The following is a 25706-nucleotide window of genomic DNA, read 5'->3' on the forward strand; positions in this document are numbered from 1 at the left end:
GAAAACGAGACTCATACCTCTCTTACTCATTCTTCAAAGAAGCAAGCATATAACCGACAGACACCAAAACACCAAGAAAAACCTGAAGAGATTCAGAGAAATAAAGAGAAAAAACGTTCCAAATAATCACCCCCACCCACTCCCAAAGCCACATCAAACAGTAAACAAAACATTGGGAAACCGCAAAATTAAATGCAACCATTATCCCTTCTCTCTCATCAGGAAATAACGGACACGACTCCCCACGTACCCACACTTCAAAACATTCAACCATCTTTTAATGAAGTAAGTTGATCTGGGGGCTTATCCACCACCTCACACAAGCCGACTTATAACTCATCAAAAAGAAAAGCTCAACCTGCTTCATTAAAACCTTCCTCAGGCTAAGCTTGGGGGCTGTGATATGGTCACCATTAATACGAATAATAATTCGTCATTTGCCGTTATTGTTCGGCCTTTATGAGTTATAACTCGTCTAAATCAATACTATCGTAACCGACTTTTCCAAACGGTAAGGAAAAAGTCGGTTACAAAACTAATCATCAGAAACGGCAAAACAATCATTTACAATATAACGGACGATGAAATATCTATAAAAGCAAGGTAAAATATCTTTTCTAGACATTCTGAACTGAATACAAAAAACTGACTTAAGCTTCGGAGTGCCTTTGCAGGTACACCCCGCCCTTTCCATATTGCTCGCATATTCATAAGGAACATCGGAAGCTCGGACCCTGAAGGACAGACGTCCAACCTTGCAGCATATAGCTCGGCCGACTTTCAGAAATCAAGGTCGACCAACTTCACAGGCAAGATCAAGAACAATTACGAATTATTCATGGTGGAAAGGCTTATCATGATGGGTGCGAAAACCTGTTATCAGAACATTCAAAGATGACACTGATCATAGCGTCACTAATGGTCCCAAAAAAGAACACAAAAGTTTGGCATAGACCTGTCTACACAGCGGATGAACATGCATAGTACACTACAATTTCTTTGTAATCCACATTAAGTAGAAACTCTTGCATGATCCCAAATCTTTGGGAAGAAATGCTAAGGGACTAAGGGGAAATGTGAGCCTTAGTTCATGTTGTAAATGTTGAGGTTAGTCTAAAATTAGATTCATATTTCATACAAATAAATCCTAATCAGTGAATGAGCCATTTATGGAATATTTGGTTTTCTTTGTTAGAAAGCTTCAAATCATAATTTGGTAAATTCTCATCTTTTATAACTCGTATCAGAACATCTTATTTGCATATTTAAAATAGAAATCTTGAAGACATATTAAGAGAAAGAAACAAATTAAAGCATTTCTGTCCGTTATTCCAATCAAGTATCTTTTTTTAATTTTCTTTTTGTAATTTGTTGGATGTCCAATTTTGCAGAGTTATGTTTGGTGTATTTATTTTATGCAAGATAACTGAGTTGATTTATTTAATGTTTATCATTTAACTGAATTTTAATGAGATCTAGTATGTTATCCAATAATGGATGAATTATTACAATGTTATATGCAAATTTAGTAGAATAATCAGCTTTCATTCTTGAATTTCCAAAGAGCATCTGTCTAATTTGTGAAAGTCCAAGATTCAGTTACTAATTCACTTAAAGGATCAGGTTTAATTTCTGGAAGAAAGAAGAAAGAAACACATGGCTGCAAAGTTTCTTCGGATGAATGAGTTAAAGGATCAGGTTTGCTCATCTTGGTTGGCTCCAGTTGGATCTGCAAGTGATTATCCACTTTTGTCAAAATGGGTTATTTATATATATGATTTGTGCAATCTTCTATGTTAAATCATATATATATATTGATTGTATTACTTTACTCATTATAGTCATAGTTGTTTTTGTGTTTTAGATAGCTTCTTGCAATGGTTCCTGTCTTGGTTCATCAAATGAAATTTCTCCCCTCAAATGTTAAATCATATTCACTCTCAAGAGTCAAGCCTTCACCTTTTACGCCGCGTTTCAACCGCTTCGGATTCATTTTGCATTGCTGCTTCTCCTTATTCTGCATTTACTCAATTCTTCATATGAACCTTTTCATTTGGATTTAATTCTCCACCCTTGCTTTAGCTCAATTTGAATCTCTTTTCTTATTGCTTCGGTTTTTTTCAAACTTGCTTCTGCTTTTGTTTCTTCCACTTTTCAGTTTCCCCCCATTTTGGGTTTCTCAATTTTGATTCTGTTTTAGGGTTTTAGTGTTTTAAAATTTTCGCCTTTATATTCGTTCAATTGGTTCTTTTTGTTTCTAGGGTTTCGTTTAATGTCATATTTCTTTTTTGTACCGCAGGTTGGTTGGCAGGGGAGCTATGAATAGCGTCTTCAGTATCTACATATAGATCCAACATTTTTTCATCTAGCTCTGATCATTTCTTTTAAAACCCTTTATCATACTTCACTGCAGGGTCTTGATGTTTACAACTCAAAGCAAGTCCGAGATAAACAAATAGCTCGGATTATCCGAAAGGTTTGGTCACTCCATTCTCTCTATTTTTTTGTCAGTATCTCTGGTTTATAGCTTTTACTTATGTGTGCTGAATTAGTCATTGATTTATTCTGAATGCTACCTGCCTTGGCTAATTATTTGGAATTTATATTATTACCTCTTTGGCGATATCATTTTCCCTTTCTCAATGCAGATAACAACAATTGCTGCAGCAATTTATCTCAGAATGGCGGGATGGCCACCTGTGCTTCCATCCAATCAACTTTCTTACACAGAGAATTTCCTATACATGCTTGATTCTCTGTATGTCTAACTGTTCTTTTTGTCAAGTGATTTGGAACTGCTTTATTTTCGGTTTATTTTCCTTTGTGATCTCATTATTTAAATAGGATTGTCATTTATTAGTCAAATGAAGATCCTTATCTAGCCTGTGCAGCACCTGAGGTTGCCATGTTGGTGCCCTTTCTCACGATTCCATCTACTATTGTTTGTGCTGCCTCATATTGTAATTGTTGCACTTAAAATTACTATTAAGTTTCTACAAATCCAGAGGAAGAAGAGGATCCTCAAGCAGAGGTTGAAGGTTCCACCAGCTTTGAACCAGTTCACCAAGCCCCTTGACAAGAATCTAGGTGCGTAAATAATTATCTCCATTGTTTCATTTGCCTTGTTTTATGTTTGTGTAATGCTTCAAGTGTAGTAATATTTCCTCTTATTTATTTAGAAATTTTTTTTATGTTAATCATAGATTTTATTGGATACCTTGCTATTTAGAAAATTGTTGTTTCATGAATTAGACAAGGCCTTGTAATTATTCTGACTTCACTGCTTTGCATAATTATTGTGTCTTCTTATAAGTTTACATCTTAAAACACTAGATAATGTGAGCATGATTACTTTTGCTTAATTCACCATTAATAGCCGAGTAGTGTGTTGTGACTTTATGTTTGATGTATTATCTTGCTGTCACTAATGATTCAATATTTAACAAGTACATTGGTTGTTTCGTTCTTGTTGCAATTTTAATTTAACATGTGAACTTTGCATAGCTCATGAGTTGCATTATTTATTTTACTGTAGGTTATTACATGTTCATTACTGGTCGAAATGTATTAGTGTGTTTGCTAATATCTGTGTTTATACTTCTTTTCTTTGCATTAGTTGTTATGGTCTTCATTAACTTTTGTTGATCTTTCATGTAGCATCCAGCCATTTCAAGAATCATTAGAACACCCACATCAAGAAAAAACTCAAGAAATTGGGAATTGATCCTACGCACACGCCACTCTCTAATAACACCACTGACCAAAATCAAATCAAGCCAGAACAACCACCACTTCAAGAGCAAGAGCAAGAACAAGATCATCACGAGTCTTTCATACTTGTTGAACCTGAAATTAAGGAGGCAGTGAAGCCTGAGGTAGAGGATCAATTCATGACCCCACTGTACCACCTACTTAATTAAATAAGAATTGATGAGGACTATGTTGATGATGGGGATAAAGATGACACTAGAATTATAGCTGATAAATTTAGTATAGTTGAATAATACACTGAGTTCATGTTTTGAATATAGTTTATGTATCAATATATTTTGTTAATGTATGGTTGTTACTTATTATTATAGTTGATGTATCAATACATTTTGTTTATGTTTTGAATTATATTTACTTGCTTGTTTATAGTACTTTTTTTTACTATGATAATACGATGAACTTGTTTAGATTATATTTATTTTGTATGAAATCAGGTTTATTTTGCAATAAAAAAATCTAAAAAATGTTTTACCTTACTGACAGATTTATAGACGGAAAATTCGTCTGTATTCAGAGTTGAAGTGATGATTGCTAAGGAAAAATCTACCGGTAAATTATCGGCAGAAAATCTGTTGAAAAATTTGCCAATTTTTTAGTCAGGGGGACCTTTTTAGTCAGGGGGACCTTTTTAGTCAGGGGGACCATTATCGAGGAAAATTTTGTCAGTAACGGAGAAATAGAAAAAAAATTCGTTTAATTTCCGACGAAATTTTTATAGAGAGACAAAATCCGTTGGTAAAAGAGACTAAATCTGTATGTAAATCTATCTGTAATAAGCAATTTTTTGGTTGTGATATTGTTACCTGTTATAATTTTTTTTACCGTTCTAATGTATAATTTGTTAAGAGTTGATTTATTGTCCAAATTTTTTTACAAAACATTTAAAGTATGTAAAAATAATGATTTCATTTTTTATTATTATTTAAAAATTTATTCATAATAATTTATTATGTAATTAACTTAATTAATAACTTTTATTATTGCTTTTTAACCAAAAAATCAATTTACACTATTTATATATTTTTTTCAATATTAATAAGTAAGTAGATATTTGTACTATTATATTTATTGTCCTAGATGATAGCTTAAATTACTTATTTCGTATGTTAAATAATATAAATTATATTTTGTCTATCAAATTCATTAATTTACCCATATTGAGAGGAAAAAATTATGCCAATGAACTATAGCTCAAACTGTATAGTCTCTCCATACTCACCTAGAGATCGCGAGTTTAAGTCTCCCTATTATTGGATAAAAAAAGAGAGGAGAAAATTATGCAATAAATTATACATTAGAAAGATTAGTTGATTTACACAAAAATTATCTATACAAAAAATAAAAAATTATTTATCATATGCCGACTTGAATGTGCGGAATATGGTATTCATTGTACCACCAAGTAGGTTGTTTTAAATTTGTCCATTAGTGAAGGGCAAATAGTCTAAAATAACCTCAAGCATTCTATTAAAATTACATTAAGGACTTGCTGTGAAAGCAAAGTTGGAGTGGAGCTTGTTAAACAGCATAGCTAGCGTGAGTTCCAAAGATTTGGGCCAAAACCGATTTAGAGAAAACCCATATGATTGTTGTAAGAAATAGTTTTACAAAAGTGAAGTCAGATCAAAGGTAAAATGGAGCTTGACTTTAGGTCTTTTTTGGGAGCCCCGTGCTCCAAACTCAGTTTCCAGAGCTAGAGAAGTCAGGTGCACTGAATTACATGAAGGAAATATTTCTGCGTTTTAGAGATGCGTTGAAGATAAGCGTGCGGATTACTATTGTAGAGTGCAACAAATTTGACGATCGGATAGTTTATGTGACACAGAAGTATCGTAGGCCACAATTCCGGTGGACTATTGCCCACCATTTTCGAGAGGATTCCTTTTTTTTTATAGTTGCCTGAGGTTTGAGTCGTTTGGAGTACCTTGTGTGCACATACTTGCGGTGTTGGTGTAGTTGGACATAGGTTGTCTTTCGAAAAGCATAGTGTTAGAACGCTGGTCAAAGACTGCGAAAGTTGAGCTGGAGGGGTCTTCCCCCATGAATGAAGAGGGGGATGTGAATGCAGTATAAAAGGTCCGGGTGGGTGCTTTCCTATAACATTGTAAGCGGTTGGCAAGAGTTGCGTGTATGCGAGAGAATGATTTCAAGAGTTATTTGGAGAAGATAGTTGAAGAAACCACTTTCTTGGAAATGAAGAATGGTGTTGGGACTGCCGACAGGTGCAACGTTGATGGTGCCGAAGAAGGAGTGGGCGATCCCGTTGCAGTTCAGACTAAGGGAACTGGGCGTGCTCAAGAGCCTTTTGGGTGTCGGGGAAAAAAGATATTGTACCCCACAGTGAATCACAGAGCCATGCCCCAGTACGTACGAGTGACTAACCTTTCTAGTTGGAAAAGTTTGTGTTGATGATGTACTATATGGACATCAAATATTTTTCTGGCCAAACCAGTTCAATATACTAGGTAAAGTTTATTGAATGATTAAATAACCTTGTGGGACTCACTATGTGGCATACACAAATCTGCAGTATAAGCAGATTCCTCTTTATTAATGGATTGAATGGTGGGTCCGTTAATTAAGTAAATGATAATGATCCATTTTATATGCATGCACTAACATTGACATAAAGTGAGGAGTTTGATCCTAATTTTCGTGTGGTTCGTAAGTGGCCGGCGATGAAGACCAAAGCCAGAGAGGTAGCAAGACCGTGCGTGTCATTGCAACCCCGTTGACCGATAACTAAAGTCCAGAAGGAGGAGTTCATGTTGTTGGGAACTAGGGGTGGCAAACGGGCCTAAACCCGCCGGCCCGGCCCCCGTAACCCGCCAAAAAAGGCGGGCTGGGCTGGAAAATCGGGACCGCCAAATAGTAAAAGCCCGCCTAACCCGCACCGCTTAAACCACGGGTTTTGGCGGGCTTTGGCGGGGCGGGGCGGGCTTCCCCGCCGGGCTAAGGTTTTTTTTAGTGAGGGGGTATTTTTGCAATTTTTTTCCTAAAACCTAACTTCCCCCAACCTAACTTACAAGAGTATGAAGATAAAAATTGAGTGTTTTGAATTATATTTATGTTATTTTGGAGACAATATTTATAATTATGTTTTGGATTATGTTTATTTTGCTTTGGAGAGAATATTTATACTTATATTTTGAATGAAAATTTGGTTTATAATTATATTTATTAGATATTTATAATTACAAAGACTTTAATGTTTGTGAATATAAAAAATATAATTTTTTATGCCATTAGAAATTATAAATTTATTAATATGGTTGTGAAATTATATATATTACTTAGTAGTTAATAGTAAAAAAAAAAAGAAGAGCTTAGGCGGGCTTAGCCCGCCAGCCCGCCAGCCCGCAGTTAGGCGGGGCGGGCTAGGATTCTAGGACCGCCTAATTAGGCGGGGCGGGGCGGGCCAGCCCGCTAAAGGGCGGGCTTCTGGCGGGGCGGGACGGGGCGGGGCGGGGCGGGGCGGGCTTCCCCGCTTGCCACCCCTATTGGGAACTATACCGTAGTGGAATGTTTGTCTAGTAATTAGCTAATTTCGCTTGTGTATTGATCCATATGTTTGTGGTTGCGGTAAGTTATGTGCTTGAATGGGATAGAATAGCTAATGGAAAACTTTTCTATGTATTCCTTTTTACTATGATGTTATCAACATTGAGCAAAACAAATGACCAGAACTTGTTTGTTTGCCAAAACAGCTTCCATGAATACCCTACAATATAAAATTGACATTCTCATTATGCGTTACGTCCTTATTGTTAGCTGCTTAATGCATTATATTGTTGCTGATATGTGTAGTTTACAACTAGAGAGTTGATGGGTGAAAGAATACTGAAACCATGAAACTTTCTTACTAAATTGAAGCTCCGAATGGCTTTAGCTAAATAAAAGAAGAATTGACATCATTAACTTTTTATTTAGTTAGAAAAAATTTCCGTTTCTAACCAGGGAACATTAACCCATCGACAAGGCTAATCATAAAATACATATGTATGTAAATTTGATATCCATCAAAGATTTCACTAGTTAGATAAAACAAGTCAAAAGATAGACAGACTATTAGATAGTGTTGTTGAAACTAGCACAATTTCTGATGTCAGGTAACCAAACAAACCAGATAAATAGAAAAAAGGAGTTTGTGCCAAAAAGAGTCTCACTGTTATAACTCTAATTGGAAATTAGATGTAGTCTCACATGAAACGTTGATAATTGTTCCATAGCTGGGATGAATTACATGGGTTCCCTAAGTAAGGCAACTAAAATTAGGCCACCCAATACACACATGTGTGGCCATGTTTTAGTTGCAACAAAAAATCCTTAATTTAGTTTTATAGACCAACTTAAAATGCACTACACCAAATGCAAGTTGGCCATGCTTACATCGTACTACATATTTACCAAAATCCAACAGTAACTTGTTCCAACATTATACATAGTGACAAGTCACTGAATAAAAAAAGTGGAGCATCTAAAGCGGTTCAAATGCAGCAAACTACATGTATTACATGCCGCCCTTGCTCACGGAATCCTTGTCATTGCAAGACGTGATAACTCGCCAAACAACTTCAGCCTTGCTATCGATGAACCCACGGTACTGGTTGACATCTGACTGAACAATGTTTAAGGCGGCCCTCATGCGCACATGCTCGCTGTTCCCCTAAAACAATTCCAACCAAAGGGTGGGTTACTAATACAAAAGTAGGGTTTGCATGTTGCCTTAAATCTCTTTGCAATTATGTTAACAAGGCAGTTGGCTACCAGCAACAGCTAACAAAAGAACTAAGGTCAAGAAGAGGTTGGTTGACGTACTATGTGGTGGAATAATTTAGTAGAAAAGCCCCCATTGTGTTGTAGCCAGGATAAACACCATATTGCGGATTCCGCGCTACATAAAGTTTGGTTATAATTAAAAAGTTGATCAAATTGTTTACACCAGGCAGAATTGAAAAAAGTCCTTTTTGAGGCAGTGAGTGTGAGTAATCTGTCTAGGTCTTTTGGTAGACCCTGTGGGTAGATGAAGTGTCCCCAATTGGAGGGGTCAGGGTTTGTGTGGCGGAAGTTAACAAGGTTCCTGCTATGGATGAACATTTTCTCCAAAGCATGACACTACACAAAATAGGAAGAAACAAGTGAACCCATGAATGGCCTCCGGAAGGAATGAAAAATGTGGTTACCGAAAAAAAATAGTAGACGAAGTATAGCTCATGATCTTAGTCATGTTGGCCTCCCTTCGCACAATGCTCTCCGGAGACCGGTTGAGATCCAGCGCATATATTTTCGATGCCTTAACGTCCAGCAGCATAACATACCAAGCGTCTTCGGCTTCCCAAATTGGCACAAACACCTGTCCCGGACAAGCAATGAAGGCAGCATAGCAGTTCAGCATCAGTGGTTATATACGGAAAATGCATTTTTTTTCACAAACATGGATGACAACCGTATTTTAGTTTAATGTATTATACTCTAATCACATTTCCTTGCTAGCAGCACCTAATACTCATCCTTTATTTTCGTAGCCGACGACCTTGCCTCCAAAAAACCCACCAACGCTTACCTTCTCACCTTCAGCATAAAAAACTGCTTAGTGATGCATGTGACAGGCTTGAAATTCCGGAACCCCTGTACCGAGTCATCACAAAAACCTTCTGCAATGATCGCAGATGTTACCGCCACCTTGCCTCATTGGTCCCTCCCCTTTGTCAACAACCTTTGGTCAAGTCTGGCTGGATTGCGTTCGATGTCGATACCAGCATAGAAGACGCCGCGAGATTGACACTACGCACACTCTGTGCCAGCCTAGAAGTCGTCGTTGACAACTACAACTATGATATTGTCCAGGCTTTGACGGAAAAATATGCTAACTTGGCCTATCACTTTCGCAACATCGGGAAAAAGGGAAAGATAAACGTAGCACACTCAGACGACGACATTGAAGTACCACCAGAAAAGGTTTTTGACCTTGATGCCATCACCAATCGTATGATGGGTGCATCCAGCTCCGCCATCCCACCCGAATCGGACTAATCTTTTTGGGCACATCCTGCTCCAACTGCATCTCCACCTGCCTCTAACTATAAGTTCCCACACCTTAAGTTGTCTTTCTTCTATGTCACATGTCGTTCTTCCAGTCCCATCGTCATTTTCATATGGTTACCTTCACTACTTCCCTCATGCCAGTTCCTGTCTTCAAACTTTTGCAACTTTCTACCAATGCTTTTATTGTCATGCAATGCTAATCACCCTGTAACAATCTTTTCTCATTGTCTTACGTTTTGGCATGGGTTTACGCTTTTTATCATATCTCATTCTTACCCCTCATCTCTTTTAAAATTTGGTGGTAAGTCGATGAAATAACACCTTAAGGTTGTACTAATCACTCTGTACTCTAAGGATTCCTCCCTACTTAAGTGCTAATTACAATATAGTAAAATTTAATCACAACAAAATAACTACCTAAACCGCTTTTTTGGGAGCACTCCCTCATTTTGCCTGGTGCCAATTCTCCTGCCACATCTCTCATCCAATAAATAATGATTGAGTAACATTTTAATTTACTCCTTTACCTCTTTTAATTTTATTTTAATTGTATTTCATGAATACCACTTATCTGAAATTCCTTTAAAAAAATATTAATTATCTATCAACTACAAATTTTAATAAACAAAAATATTCTAAATTTACATAAATATTTAAAAAAAAATTCCAACAACAAAAGCATCTTTTTCCTTGTCCTGTTTTTGCAAATACCATATAATTCACTTTCAGAAAAAATCAATAATTTTTTTTAAACATTTTCATGCACGAACAAATCAATCAAAACTAAGATTTGCTTAGACTTAATTTAGTCACATTTTTCTATTTCAAATGTACCTGATAAAATTGACCTTAGATTAAAAACTGGATTCACTGTGTGGTGTTATTATGATTTTTCTTACATAAAATAAAAAATTATACTTCTCGTGCTCATAGTAGTCATTGTAATTAATTGATAACGAACGTCACAGAACAAAACAAAAGATAACGACAACAATAAAGAGAAGAATTATACTTTGAAGAAAATAACTTTACATTAAAAGATTATACCACAATAAATAACATATTTTAAATCAAATAGTTTTTTACCATTGAAATTAAATATTTAAAACAAAAAATAAACATTTAAATTGGTAACAACATATATTAACTTAACTCAAAATTTTAGAAATGTCAAAACTTTATTAAATAATGCCTATATTTTGACTTTGATGAATTTGTTTTTACAAAAATATTTTCATAAAATAAAACCACTTTCACAAATTTTTCTACAAGCGAACCATACTTTATTTAAAACAACAAAAAACATCGGATGCTTTTAATATTTTGTATTTTTTAAACATATTTTCTCAAACCTAAAACTAATTTTATCTATTTAAATTTTTTAGACATAACAAATAAATCCACAAATAACTCTAACTCGTGAAATAGCATTAGAATAAAGGTAACCTAACATTTTACCCACTTAATACTCTTTTCTGGAACACACTCATTTACAACTGTCCAACACAGCATTTTCGTTTCATGGAATTGAACTGATCCAAGCCATGGAACATGGCCCAATCATAGAAGAGAAGCAACCAAAAAGGCAACTGGCCCAAAATCAAATCGGCTCCACTCGGCTTCGTCAAATCACTCCCCCACAGCTTTCAAGCATCAACTCACTATAGACAAACATGCGAACCGCTTTCTTGCTCAACACATAACTTTTCAAACCCGTTGAGGCCTCACCATGCGTACTACACACTCTCCTTTACAGAAGACCGCATGCCCCCAATCCTCACCATTTCACTTTTTTAAATTATATCTAAACGGTCAAATAGCGTGGAATATTACGTTTTGCACCGACACAGCGCCATACGTGAACATCTTCCTATATAATAATATAATGTCATATAATTAGGATGATTTATTTTAATAATGTGAAATATTATTGTTATTCATTTTTTATTGCATTAGTAAATAATATTTAAAATTAAAAAAGAAAAAATTAAAAATTTTTCTTAAATTTGAATCGAAAAATATCTTGTAAGTATATCTAACTTTTATATATACTAAATATAATAAAATTTAATAGTATACTATTTATTACAGCAATGATTCAAAACATTAATCCAAGATACATTTGTACCTAACAAAACTACCCAAACGAGCAAAATCAACCTAGACTTATTGTTAGGGTCCTAAATAAGACTTTGGTTGATTACCTTAAGCCCCAATGAAGATAAATTTTACATGTCCCATCTCGGATAGACCCATATTAGATATTCGTTGCTACTTAAAGATGGTAATGAATACTCGTGGGGCACGACGAATATCTTTTTTTGTCTCTCTCTTTTGTTTTAAAAAAAAAGTCTCCTATTTTATTTTCATCTTTGTTTCAAGCCTCTATGTAATTATTCTCTTCGAAACCGCATATATCCACAAATATTTATAAATATTCTTTGAAATTTAAAAAAAATCATAATATAATAAGATGCTTACGTATGCCATATCTTTCTTGAAATATGATATTCCAATAACTTTAACCATTTAGATATAATAATAAAAAAAATACAAGGTCTAAATTTGGCGAATGAAATACACATGAACATGAAGGTTGGGCGGTGCAAGTAGGCATGCAACCGTTTTTACTTTAACAAGTTTTGTATGATTGAAGTTGTTAGCTTGTTCCCGTAAACAAATTTTAAAAGCCATTTTTTCCAGCCGTCATATGTGTGATATGTTGGAATTTTTGCAGAATTCCTTAGCCCAAAAATTATCCATGTTAAATCATTAAGGAATGAAATACTGGATGCAGAAGCGTACCTGAATTCATAAACATGAATCATATGATTGGAAGAGTTTGGATCTTGTGGTTCTTTCGATCTTCCTCAACCAAAGCCTTCTGTATTCCTAGGCGGCTGAACTGTAACTCTTTTGATGGGGAAAAAGCAACAAAGGCGGCTTTGGTATATTGGGGACCGAAACCCTGAAGGTCTATTTATATTTGAGCATGACACCCATTAAACCCTAAAGCCCAAATAAAATAGTATTTAAAGCCCAAAAGATAATATATCTAAAATTCAAAAGATAATTATCTAAGGAAAAAAAGATAATATCCGGTTTTATTCTCATTTAATTCCAAATCAAAAGTAACAATGACTTATTCAATTAGCATTTATAACAATAAATGAGATCATCATTATATAAGTCATTTAATCTGAAATAGCATCATTTGTGATTATAATTGATATATGTATTGCCCACAAATAAGTTAGGAAATTAAATAATTTCCTAACAATCTCCCACTTGGGCTATCCATATATTCTTTCTTGACATAATCACATTTTATAAACTTTATGTGCGCATCTGAATGCTATTTCTTTCATTACTTTAACAATCTGGTCCGTCTCATACATTAGATATGGAACTACCGCATCTTTTATCACATTACATGTCGTGACTAAACCACGCCAATCACCATCCTAATATACTTAACGACATAGATCAAATTTGGATGAGTAATATGAAAATTACATGCCAAGTGATCTCATGCATGTCTATTTCTAGCTGGTCCAACTTTATTGAGATCAAACACAATATAAATATTGCAAAATGAACATTTCACATAACATGAAATAAACCATCAACTTAGTTCTGCAGAAAATAACTCAATATCTGTCATAGGACATATAGCATAAAATAAACTCCCACTAAACCAAGGCATCATAAATATTGACACCCATCCGAGCAGTGTGCTCATGAAAAACTTTAGGGTTCAATCCCTTGGTAATGGGTCTGCTAGCATATACTCTGTTTCCATATGTCCTATGGAAATCTGTTTTTCTTAAACTTTCTCTTTGACAACTAAGAAATTTGATGTCTGTATGCTTCGATTTTGTCAAGCTCTTATTGTTATTGAAGTATAGTACTACTGACTTATTGTCACAAAATATCTTTAATGGCCTTTCAATGTCATCTACTATATGAAGCTTAGTGACAAAATTTCGCAACCATATGCCATGAAATCAGAATCAGAGTACCTAATGATCTTCAAATTTTCTGATCTCCGATAAATAAGCATGTAATCCTTTGTTCTCTTTAAACAACGCATTACGTGTTTAACAGCTATCCAATGATCCATAGCCGGATTGCTCAAGTATCTACCTAACACTCCTACTATAAATGATATATCGGGATATATGTAGACTTGAGCATACATTAAATTCCCTAGTGCTAATGCATAAGGTTTATCATGCATTGCTGTCCTCTCAAGATCATTTTCAGGACATTGTTTGAGACTGAACTTGTCTCCTTTAGTTACGGGTGTGTCCATTGGTCTACATCTTTCCATGCCATGTCTACTTAAAATCTTTTTGATATAATTCTTTTGTGATCATCCAAGAATACCTTGAGAGCGATCTCTTAGTATCTCGATTCCTAATACAAAAGAGACATCACCAAAATCTTTTATTTCGAATTTGTTCGATAGAAATTTCTTAGTTTCATGTAACAAGCCTATATCGTTACTGGCAAGTAGAACGTCATCAACATGTAAGATCAAAAAATGTATTTACTCCCACTGAACTTGCGGTATACACATTTATCTATAATATTTACCTCAAAACCATATGAGGTAATAACTTGATGAAACTCGTGATACCATTAACGGGAAGCTTGTTTGAGATCATAGATGGATTTTCTCTTTTCTCTATTGGATCTCCTTAATGACACTTCTTGAGGTTGTTGAGTTTGCTGTATGGGTTGGGGTTGATGAGGAATCTCATTATTTTCTTGTACTGTAGCAATATCTCGAGCAACAACAATATTCTCATTATTTTCTTGTACTGTAACTGGATCTACAGTAGGATTCTCATTGTGCTCTTGTACTATAACTGTGTCTTGAACAATAATAGATACAAAGACCTAATCATTTGTGATACAGTTACAGAATCCTCATCAAAAGCAACATTTCTAATATCTCCTTCCCCCCAAACTCAACATCCTCAAGAAATCTCGCATTTTCCGTTTCAAAATAGACCTTGATGCAGGATTGTAAAACTTGTACCCCCGTGAGCGCTCAGCGTAACCAACAAAGTAGCAACTAATTGTCCTTGAGTCCAATTTTCTTTCATGCAGCCTATAAGGTCGCACCTCAGCTGGACATCCCCAAATATGCAGATGCTTTATACTGGGCCTTTTCCCAGTCCAAATTTCATATGGGTTTTGTTAACTGCTTTGCTTGGCACCCTATTAAGGATGTACACTGCGGTCTTTAATGCTTCTCCCCAGAGTGATTCAGGCAAGGAAGAGTGACTAATCATACTTCTCACCATGTCCTTAAGAGTTCGGTTCCTTCGCTTTGCAACACCATTCATGCTAGGTTTGCCTGGCATGGTGTATTGCGGAACAATACCACACTCCTCTAGGAAAAAAGCAAAAAGGCCCGGGACGTTGCTCACCTGAGCCGTCATATCTTCCATAGTATTCACCACCACGATCAGATTTGACAGCTTTAATTTTCTTTCCAAGTTGAAGTTCAACTTCAGCTTTGAAAGACTTGAAAACATCCAAGGCTTGGGACTTTTCATGAATTAAATATAGATACCCGTAACGAGAGTAATCATCTATGAACGTAATAAAGTACCGTTGTCCATTCCAAGAGACAGTAGAAAATGGGCCACATATATCGGTATGTATCAGTTCTAAGACATCTTTAGCTTTCTCGGCACCTAATTTCCTTTCGTTTGTTATTTTTCCCTTTATGCACTCAATACAGATTTTAAAGTCCGCCAAATTTAGGGGTCCAAGAATTCCATCCGACACGAGCCTCTGAATTCTCTGTTTAGAGATGTGACCCAAGCGTTTGTGCCATAATGATGCCGAATTCTCATTTAGTTTTCGTTTTGTACCCGTTTGCAGTATTTCATTATTATAGGAATTTAAGTCAAGCCTATATAGATTATCCACCAAATGATCAGAGCAAATATTATTCAAATTATAAAAGAGACTGACTTTATTGTCTCTGAACGAACAAAAATAACCTGATTTGTCCAAACGAGAAACAGAAACCAAATTTCGTCTTAAATGACGATACATAAAATGTCTCTAATAAATCCAAGTAAAATTCACTCGTGAAACATAATCTAAAGGTTCCTATAGCTTCGACTGCAACTATATTGCCGTCTGCCACATAGATGTATCTTTCAGCATCACTTGGCGGTCGGCTCCACAGGCAACCCTGCATAATAACACTTACATGAGTAGTAGTAACAGAATCTACCCACCAAGTATCAACAGGTGCATAACTTAAACTAGTCTCAGAACAAACGAAAGTAAGAATTATACCCTTCTTCACACGCCAAGTGGCATATTTGGTACAATCCTTCTTCATGTGTCCCACCTTCTTACAGAAGAAACAAGTTGAAACTTGATCTTGTTTCTTAGCCTTTTTCTGTTGAGAAGGCACATCCACAGTAGTATCATGCTTTCTTTTGTACTGAGAAGATGAAGCCATGTGAGCACTTTCAGTCTTATCTTGCTGTAGCCTCTCTTCTTCTTGCACACAGTGAGATATAAGCTCATTTAAGGACCAAGTGTCCTTCAGAGTGTTATAACTCACTCTGAATTGCCCAAAGTGTGCAGGAAGAGAAATCAAAATGAAATGCACGAGTAAATCTTCAGACAACTCTAACTTTAGTGCTTTCAATTTTGAAGCAAGATGAGACATTTCCATAATGTACTCCCTTATGTTCCCTTTACCTTTATACCTCATGGAGACAAGTTTGCTCAAAAGACTACTTGCCTCCGTCTTTTCATTCTTAGTAAAGAATTTTTCAACATCCTTTAGGAACTGTTTGGCATCTTTATCATCAGTAATTGAGTCCTAAAACGCCTCAGGAATTGAGCGTTTCATGATCATAATGCTCATTCGATTGGATCTCTCCCACTTCTCTATTTTAACCTCATTGAGATTTTTCGGAGTGAAAGTGGGTTTCTTCTCTCAAAGAGCTGTATCTAGATCCATACAACCGAGGACAATCTCCATGGTATCTTTCCAAACTTTAAAGTTTGAACCATTCAACATAGGAATACTGCTAATTTGTATAGAAACATTGGTAGCTAAAGCCATAGTTTCTAGATTAGAATAAAAAACATGCAATGAACATTAGTTAAATAATGGGAAAAAATCCATATTGAGATATCTAGAACAACATTAATTTTCAATCTTTGGATAGAAAAATTAACTGTAAGTGATACTCTCATTGCAATAATCAAATATTGTCAAAATTCCTGTCATACATTAATTCTTTGGACCGACTTAATGTGCACATGAAGACTTAAACTTTGCAACCTACTTATTACCGCATATATTTTCTATTAATTGGCCAAACAATAACCTTCCTTTGGGCCGATTATTGACTGCATAATTAATAGAAAATAAACAAAAGTGTGCCATGCTTATTCTTTGGCCAAACAATAAACTTCCTTTGGGCCGATTATTGTTCTCATAAATAATAAGTATTACTTTATTCTTATTTACCCAAAGATTTATTTACCATTAATATGTGCATGTAATTCGGCCAAATATAGGCCTTCCTTTGGGCCGACCAATATTCGCATGAATTACATATCACCATATTCCTTATGTTTTGAATAAATCAATTTTCACAAAAGAGGCTACTTTGGCAGCATAATGTTCAATCAATTTATTCTAAAATCAAATCTTTAATAAATGGTATAATAATCCAAATTGTTACTAATTTTCTTATGTAACAATAAAAAAATACTTAAATTCTAAAAGGAATTAAACTTTTTTTATTTTAATATTATTATTGCTCTAATATTCGAAATTGAGCGAACACTGGTATTATTATTATTTATTTTGAAATCACAATATATACCAGTATAAGTGATTTTAACCAATCCAAAATAACAATAATAATGATAATACATAAAGAAATTACCAACGTTTCATAATAGATTAAGTGCATGTTTGGGCGCCATTATTTTGTTAAAAAAAGATCTTTTTTCAATGAAAAAAGATCTTTTTTTATTTTTTAACGTGTTTGGCAAATTTCTAGTAGTAAAAGTAAAAGCACTAGTAAAATAAAAAAAAGATCTATTTTGAGAAGCTGTAATTTACATCTTTTTTTAAAAGATCTTTTTTCCTTAAAAAAAAGATGTTTTTTATGTAATAAATAAACAAAAAAGTACTTTTATATTGTTATACCCAAACATAATTGATAGATAAAAAGACCTTTTTACATGAGATATCCAAACATAAAATTACTTTTACTTCTCTATAAGATCTTTTAAAAAAAGATAACTCGAAAAAGGATCTTTTCTTAGAAGCTCACCCAAACAAGCCCTAAAAAAGATATATATATATATATATATATATATAGAAGACTACAATGTCTACGTGCATTCAAATAATTAAAATTGGAGAAACACTGTAAGTGGCGCAGGAAAGTAACACACAACATACATTGAATAAGACGCATATCAATTGATTCAAATTAAAATTTTTTTTTTATTTGATATGCCAATATTAAGTAACAACAAATAACAATGGAATTAATTATTACTTGATGATTTAGTTATGAATGGTTCTGATACTACTTGTTGGAATTTTTTTAGAATTTTTTAACCCAAAAATTATCCATGTTAAATCATTAAGGAATGAAATACTGGATGCGGAAGCGTACCTGAATTCATAAACATGAATCATACGATTGGAAGAGTTTGGATCTTGTGGTTCTTTCGATCTTCCTCAACTAAAACCTTCTGTATTCCTAGGCGGCTGAACTATAACTCTTTTGATGGGAAAAAGCAACAAAGGCGGTTTTGGTATATGGGGACCGAAACTTTGAAGGTCTATTTATATTTGAGCATGACACCCATTAAACCCTAAAGCCCAAATAAAATAGTATCTAAAGCCAAAAGATAATATATCTAAAATCCAAAAGATAATTATCTAAGGAACAAAAGATAATATCCGGTTTTATTCTTATTTAATTTCAAATCAAAAGTAACAATGACTTATTCAATTAGTATTTATAACAATAAATGAGATCATCATTATATAAATTATTTAATCTAAAATAGCATTATTTGTGATTATAATTGATATATGTATTGCCCACAAATAAATTAAAAAATTAAATAATTTCCTAACATGATATGCCTTGGCTGAGCTACACTAAATGATGTTATTTTTTTTTTTTTTAACGAGTCTCACAAGTCACAACAATAATCACGCAATGTCGTATATAAAAAAAATTTAGTTATTGTATATAAAAATATCATTTGTTTTTCATACAATTTTTTATTGTAGTACTATAAAATAATTAAATTCTTTGTTTATTACATATTTGATTATTCTATTATGTTAAGTTTAATTATTTAATTAAAAATATGTAAATTAATGTGTAAACAAAGATAAAATCTTGCGTAAAGAAAGAGGGGCAATGTCTCCTCTTATTTTTTTTAACAAATTATGTATACATTTTTATTTAATTCTTTGCGATAAAATTAATTTTTAGTCTTTTTCCAAAATATAACATAACTCCGCTCCTATGTATTACCTTAATACATAGTAATTATCTTAATATTTAATTTTTTTTATGCACATAATATTTTTTAACTTATAAATATGTTTGTAATGAACTTAAAAGTTTATTTAAAAATTGATAGAAAATAATGATAAGCTCTTTATTTTGTTTGTAATAAAAATTATGTATGTTATATATATGTTGTAAAAACTAAAATGTTATTTTAGTAGGAATTTTGAATATTAATAAAAAATAGAATAAAATCGATAGACTTTATAAAAAATAAAATACTTTAAATTAAGTGCAATAGGGGATTTTTCTTTTGATGATTAATGAATATATCTAAAAGTTTAATTTGAATTAGATGGTTTGACAAACTTTGTATTAATGCATTTGCTAATAGGTTTAACTTAAAATGTAGGATATAAAATTATAGATAATAAATTTTGGAAGTTCTATAAATTTTAAAATAATATTGATTTTATAATCTATTACAAAAATACAAATTCATTTTGCTTATGGTATTTTTATAATTAAGTTCAATGCTTCATAATATAAAAAAATTATAATAGAATACAAATTCTAAATTTCAACCGCTTATCATCTTCATATAATCATATTAATAAAAAATTATACTACACATAAGAAAAAAAATTTAAGTTGTACACTGTTCAAAATTCATTAATTATATATCAACCTGTATCAATAAAAAAAATTGAAAAACAAAATCAGTAAAATTGGTATAATAATCAATTAAGTAAATTAAGTAAAAGTCACAAAAATTAATATTTAACTGTTCTTTTTCTTTTAGTTAAAAGCTTTTTAACTAAAGGAATAATTTTGTCGCTGAAAGATATATTAAAAGACAAAATCATACCCACTACCTGATCGTATATAGAAATTTCATGTTCATAAAAGTAAGCAGAACCTGTAATAATTTTTTAATATAATAATCACAAAATAATCAATATTGAGATTAAGTTCTATTGATGAACCAAAAATATTGTTTGACGGAATTGACTATGATGAGGAAAATATAAAATGGTCCTTAAAGAACTCTTTAAATGATTCTAAATGTGTGGTTGTAATTTGATCGTCGTTTTCATTCAAAATTTATAATAATTACAAAGAGGTCTCAATCATTAATGAAGTTTTTTTTTTTTTTTTATTTTGATGCAATTAGAAAGAAATTAAGTTTTTGGGCTTTTTGCAACTTAGGCCTTTAATGAACATCTTTATAAATTAAAGAATTAACAATTTCAGCTCTATATATAAAACTAATATTGGACATTAATAAAAAAATTGTTACGTTAATAGTTTATAAATTAAAACTCACAAAACAAAGTGTAAAAAAAAAAAAAAAACTCCCAAGCAAAGTGTCTACTATAATAATAATAATAATAATAATAATAATAATAATAATAATAATAATAATAATAATAATCCTTTATTATATACATTATTTCAACAAAGCATTAATTTCAACCAAAAGATATAACAATTATTTAAGGCATGTTTTAGGATTCATTATGTTTATTTGTATTATAGAAAAATTTAAATGTAATTTTAAAAAGATTAATATATTATTTTTTTATTTTAAAATGACTAAAATTAGATTGTGAATAATATATGTAGTTCATTTGTCTTCAATTACTATATTAATCTAATAGTGATATTATATAACAAAGATATTTCGGTAATTAAGTTTAAGTAAATTGGTTTAATAGGTTAGCTCCGTTTGGTTTTGAAAGCACAATAAGATAAGAGATTGAGAATAAAACACAAAAAACAGAAACACAAAATTAATGTTGTTATATTTTATTTGGTGATAAATTAGGACAATTTATAAAAGTCTAAATTATTTTCATTTTTTTATTTAAAAATTTTGAGAAGAAAAATATAATAATAAAAAATATAATTATAAAAAATTAACAAGAATAATAAAAGAAAAAATAAAAAATAAGTTGTGTCTCTTGTTAGTGCCTTTGTGTTCTCCTATTAGGATAGACACAAAATACACTAATTCAGTATCTCTCTGGTTATAATGTCTCTATCCATATCTCATCTGCCGAATACGATTTTGTGTCTTTGTGTCCCTATTTCAATGTCATGTGCCTGTAAACAAACGCAACCTTAAAAAATAATAAAAAAATAATTGAAAAAAAAAAGAGAAAAACAAGAGGCATAACAAGAAAAAAAAATTTGATTAGACTTTATTACAAAAATAATTTATTCACCTGATATTTCTTATAAAATAAAAAAAATTTTAATTTTTTTATTTTTAAATATATTAAAAATTTAAATGCTAGACTATATTTACTTAATTAATAGAATTGTACAAATACTAATTAGATCAATTAAATTTGTATTACTCATGACACATAATTACAAAAATTTGTGTGTTCATCTACTTGTGACTTATCAATATATATAACTACACTGTTTGTAAATAATAGTTTTAAATTTGATATTTATTTTGTTAATAATTTTGTCAAAAGATTTAAATTAATTATATATCTCTTCTGCTAATAAAATAAAGCAAAGCAAATAATTGCCAATTTATTTTTTTGTCAACATAAAAATAATTTAATTTTAATTCACTATCACTATAAAAGCAATTTTACACATACATTCAGATATATAATGTCATATCAACAAAAATAACTTAATTTTACTTTAATTATGTGAATAATCTTTTAAAACAAACAACGAATATAATTAGACTACTGTATAAAATATTTTACACTATTAATACATAAAAAATAAACTCTATAAAAAGATAAAGGCATAAATAATTATTTTTTATTTAAATTTGATAGGTATAATATTTTTTATAAATTGATTTTACTAAATTCATGTTTATCACAAACAATTCCAGATTTTATTTTTTTACTAAATTCAATGTTTTAAAATTTAAATCCATCTATTCTATTAACATCCTTAAAAGTAGTTCCCACATTTTTGTACACCTTAAAATTACTTGCTCTAATTCTATTTTCACCTCCTATTATACTTTATTAATTTTTTTGCCATAGACAAATCCATGATTTAATATACAACTCGGTTTCGTTTTATATTGTACATTGGTTTCGTTTTGATAGTATTTCTTGGTTCATTCTAGACGCAGGTGTTTTGAATTTGAATTTATATAATGGATATTGTTCGATTCATTTAGTATTATACAGTGGTTTCGATTTGATTATATTTTTGGTTTATTCTAAATGTAGGTGTTCTGAATTTGAATTTATATAATGGACAATGTTCGATTCATTTAGTGTTATACAATGATTTTAAATTGATAATATTTTCGGTTTATTTTACCGTCCATGTGTGTTGTTGATGAACAATTTGTCCCAAAAGTTGGGATAACTTTCAAGACACTGGAAGAAGTTGGAAAGTTCTACAAAGATTATTCCAAACTTATCAGTTTTTCTACCAAAATAAGGAATATGATTCGGAAAGGAGATGAGATTAAGAATCAACTAATTACATGTAGTAGAGAGGAGAAGTGGAAATCCAAGATATCTCCAACTCTGAAGACAAATCCCTCAGTTCCAATAAACTATCAAGCCAAGATTTACGTACATATATTGAAGGACATCGATCTTTGGATAATTTTCAAAGTTGTTCTGAATCATTCACACCCTTGTTGTCCAGATCGAGCAGAGATACTCAAACAACACAGGGAGATAAGCATGTTTGTGCGTCGCATGGTTGAAAACAACGAGAAAATCGGAATCAGACCGAGTAAAATATATCCGTCATTCATAGCAACAGTGGACAATCATCACGAACTAAGTTTTATCAAAAAAGACATGAGGAATTATATTACAAGGAAAGTACGAAATGTTTTCAAATAAGATGATGCCAAAGAATTTGGCAAGTACTTATTATGAATGAAAGAGAAGAATTAAAATTTCTCTTTCGAGCTTAACCTTAAAGGTGATCACTCCATCAAAAATGCATTTTGGGCCGATGCAAGAAGTAGGGCTGCATACGAGTATGTTGGAGATGTTATTTCATTTGACACCACTTACAACACAAACATATATTCGGTTCATTTGGATATAGTTTTAGGTTCACAGAGCCTACACATTTCTGTTTATAACTGTGTGAAAGTGTCCATTTATGTAGGTACAATTTGGTTTTTGGTTCTTTTGTGAGCGTGAATCACCACAGTCAGTCGATACTTCTCAGATCCGCTTCGATGAAAAATGAGGACATTCAACCATTCAAACGGCTATTCAAATATTGGCTCCATTGCATGAGAGAGAAAACAAAAAAATAAAAGCGTAATTATAATATGGGCTAAGGACTGTTTTCGTCCTTAAAGTCTGGAGTGAAAATCAAAATCGTCCCCAATATTTTTTTGTTATTAAAATCATTTCCAACGTTACAAAATGTTATAAAATCGTCCTTTTGTCCATAAATAAAATTTTTCGGATAATTTTACCCTTAAACAAAAATTAAAAAGTCTTTCCACCTTCACCACTACCCTCTGCATTACCCTCTGCATTATCATCACCATCACTATCGCTACACCATAACCACCAACAATCCAGCAACACCAACAGCAACAATCACAAAATAAATCAACAAAAATTTTAAATTAAACAATTCAACAATCATCAACCATAATTTCAGATCCAAAATTAGCAACAATATAAATTAAAAAATTTGAAAAAGAAGAACTCATATGGTCTTCAAAAATAAAAAAAAAAAAGAAAGAAGAGAGAAAGAAAACAACGGAAGAAACTGGGAACAAGAACTCAAAATTGCAGTATCTCTTCCTTCCATTTTCTATTTCTGCCATTTACTCCCCACCCTTAACACTCCTTCCATCTCCATCATACCACTGCCTTGCCCCTTTCTTTTTCTATTGCCAAAAAAAATATCACAAGTCTAACTTTAACTTTGTCCAAAATCAACAACAACAACATAAACAAAGAAGAAGTGAATCAGAGAAAAATGATATAGAAAAAAGAAAATTAGAAAAAATAAAAAAATTAAGAACAAATTGAAATCCAAGAAATCAAGTAAAAGAAAGAAAGAAGGGAGTAGGAGTTGTTACCATTAGTAATTCCATTATTGGTCCAATGATCTCAATGTGCTTGCTGTTGTGAATGATGACCGCACTGAATCCAACATTATTATCCAATATTGAATAAAAATTAAAGAAGAAGAAGTTGAAGAAGCATCATTCCAATGTTCTTGCTATTGTGGATGATGAACATCGTTGAATCCACCATTATTGTTCAAGATTGAAGAGAAATTGGAAACCCTAGTTTGCATTGGAGTCGTAATTGAAGAAGAAGAAGAAAAAACAAGCGGTGATGGTGAGCCGGTGAGACTTGTTCAGAGCAGAGAAAAAAGTGAGGGGAATGGAAGAGGGGTTGGGAAGGGAAGAAAGTGAAGAGATACACGCGGGGGAGGGAGAGTGGTTGGGTTAGGGGGATTATTTTTTTTGTTTTTAATATTATTTTTATTAATTATTAAGGGTAATTTGGTAAAAAAATTAAAATTAAATTAAAAAAGAATGATTTTATAATGTTTTATAACGTTGAGGATGATTTTAATAACAGAAAAAGGTCGAAGGACAATTTTGATTTTCACCCCAAATCTTAAGGACGAAAATAGTACTTAACCCTTATAATATTAACAAGTTGATAATGCTTTGTTATGCCAAAATGCCCCCACCCCAAAATTGATCCCATTAATGGTCAAAAATCAAAAGAGCCTAAACAAAATTGATTAAAGTAGTAAATATACAGTCAATTATATATAGCAATTGGTGCACGAAATTGCAATCACACTTTTGCAACTCCGCACAACTAACCAGCAAGTGTACTGGGTCGTCCAAGTAATACCTTGCGTGAGCAAGGGTCGATCCCACAGAGATTGTCGGCTTGAAGCAAGCTATGGTTGTCTTGTAAATCTTAGTCAGGATATCATAAATTATCAGGATTGATTGTGAAAAGCAAAAGAACATGAAATGATTACTTGTTTTGCAGTAATGGAGAATAGGTTGAGGTTTGGAGATGCTCCATCTTCTGAATCTCTGCTTTCCTACTGTCTTCTTCTTCAAACACGCAAGTCTCCTTCCATGGCAAGCTGTATGTAGGGTTTCACCGTTGTCAATGGCTACCTCCCATCCTCTCAGTGAAAGCGATTGCATATGCTCTGTCACAGCATAGCGGAATTCATCTGTCGGTTCTCAATCAGGCCGGAATAGAATCCAGTGATTCTTTTGCGTCTGTCACTAACGCCCCGCCTTCAGGAGTTTGAAGCACGTCACAGTCATTCAATCATTGAATCCTACTCAGAATACCACAGACAAGGTTTAGACCTTCCGGA

General features: G+C 32.5%; 1 protein-coding gene across 15 annotated transcripts; it reads left to right on the plus strand.

Annotated features, from left to right (window-relative positions):
• Positions 1-1045: 1045 nt before the first annotated feature.
• LOC140184740 (citrate synthase, glyoxysomal-like) lies at positions 1046-4119 on the plus strand. 15 transcript variants are annotated; one of them, XR_011882303.1, is made up of 6 exons: positions 1046-1216; positions 1624-1735; positions 2300-2476; positions 2649-2758; positions 3006-3087; positions 3658-4119. XR_011882303.1 is itself a non-coding variant. In XM_072237597.1 (6 exons), the coding sequence occupies exons 2-5, from the start codon at positions 1657-1659 to the stop codon at positions 3034-3036; spliced, it is 246 nt and encodes an 81-aa protein (XP_072093698.1). In that variant the 5' UTR covers positions 1046-1216; positions 1624-1656; the 3' UTR covers positions 3037-3087; positions 3658-4119. The 15 variants fall into 15 exon arrangements, 4 of the variants coding, with proteins under 4 accessions (XP_072093698.1, XP_072093699.1, XP_072093701.1 ...); XR_011882309.1 differs by having other exon boundaries at positions 1624-1731; XR_011882307.1 differs by having other exon boundaries at positions 1624-1698.
• Positions 4120-25706: the final 21587 nt, after the last annotated feature.

The sequence above is a fragment of the Arachis hypogaea genome, chromosome 5 (assembly GCF_003086295.3).
Source record: "Arachis hypogaea cultivar Tifrunner chromosome 5, arahy.Tifrunner.gnm2.J5K5, whole genome shotgun sequence".
In the NCBI taxonomy this organism is placed as follows: domain Eukaryota; kingdom Viridiplantae; phylum Streptophyta; class Magnoliopsida; order Fabales; family Fabaceae; genus Arachis; species Arachis hypogaea.

Excerpts from the sequence above, each read along its gene's own strand:
- LOC140184740 (XM_072237597.1), top strand. The coding sequence starts at position 1,657 with ATGGCTGCAAAGTTTCTTCGGATGAATGAGTTAAAGGATCAG. Across the intron at positions 1,699-2,413 it reads TGAATGAGTTAAAGGATCAG|GGTCTTGATGTTTACAACTC; the intron begins GTTTGCTCATCT and ends ACTTCACTGCAG. Across the intron at positions 2,759-3,005 it reads CTATACATGCTTGATTCTCT|AGGAAGAAGAGGATCCTCAA; the intron begins GTATGTCTAACT and ends CTACAAATCCAG.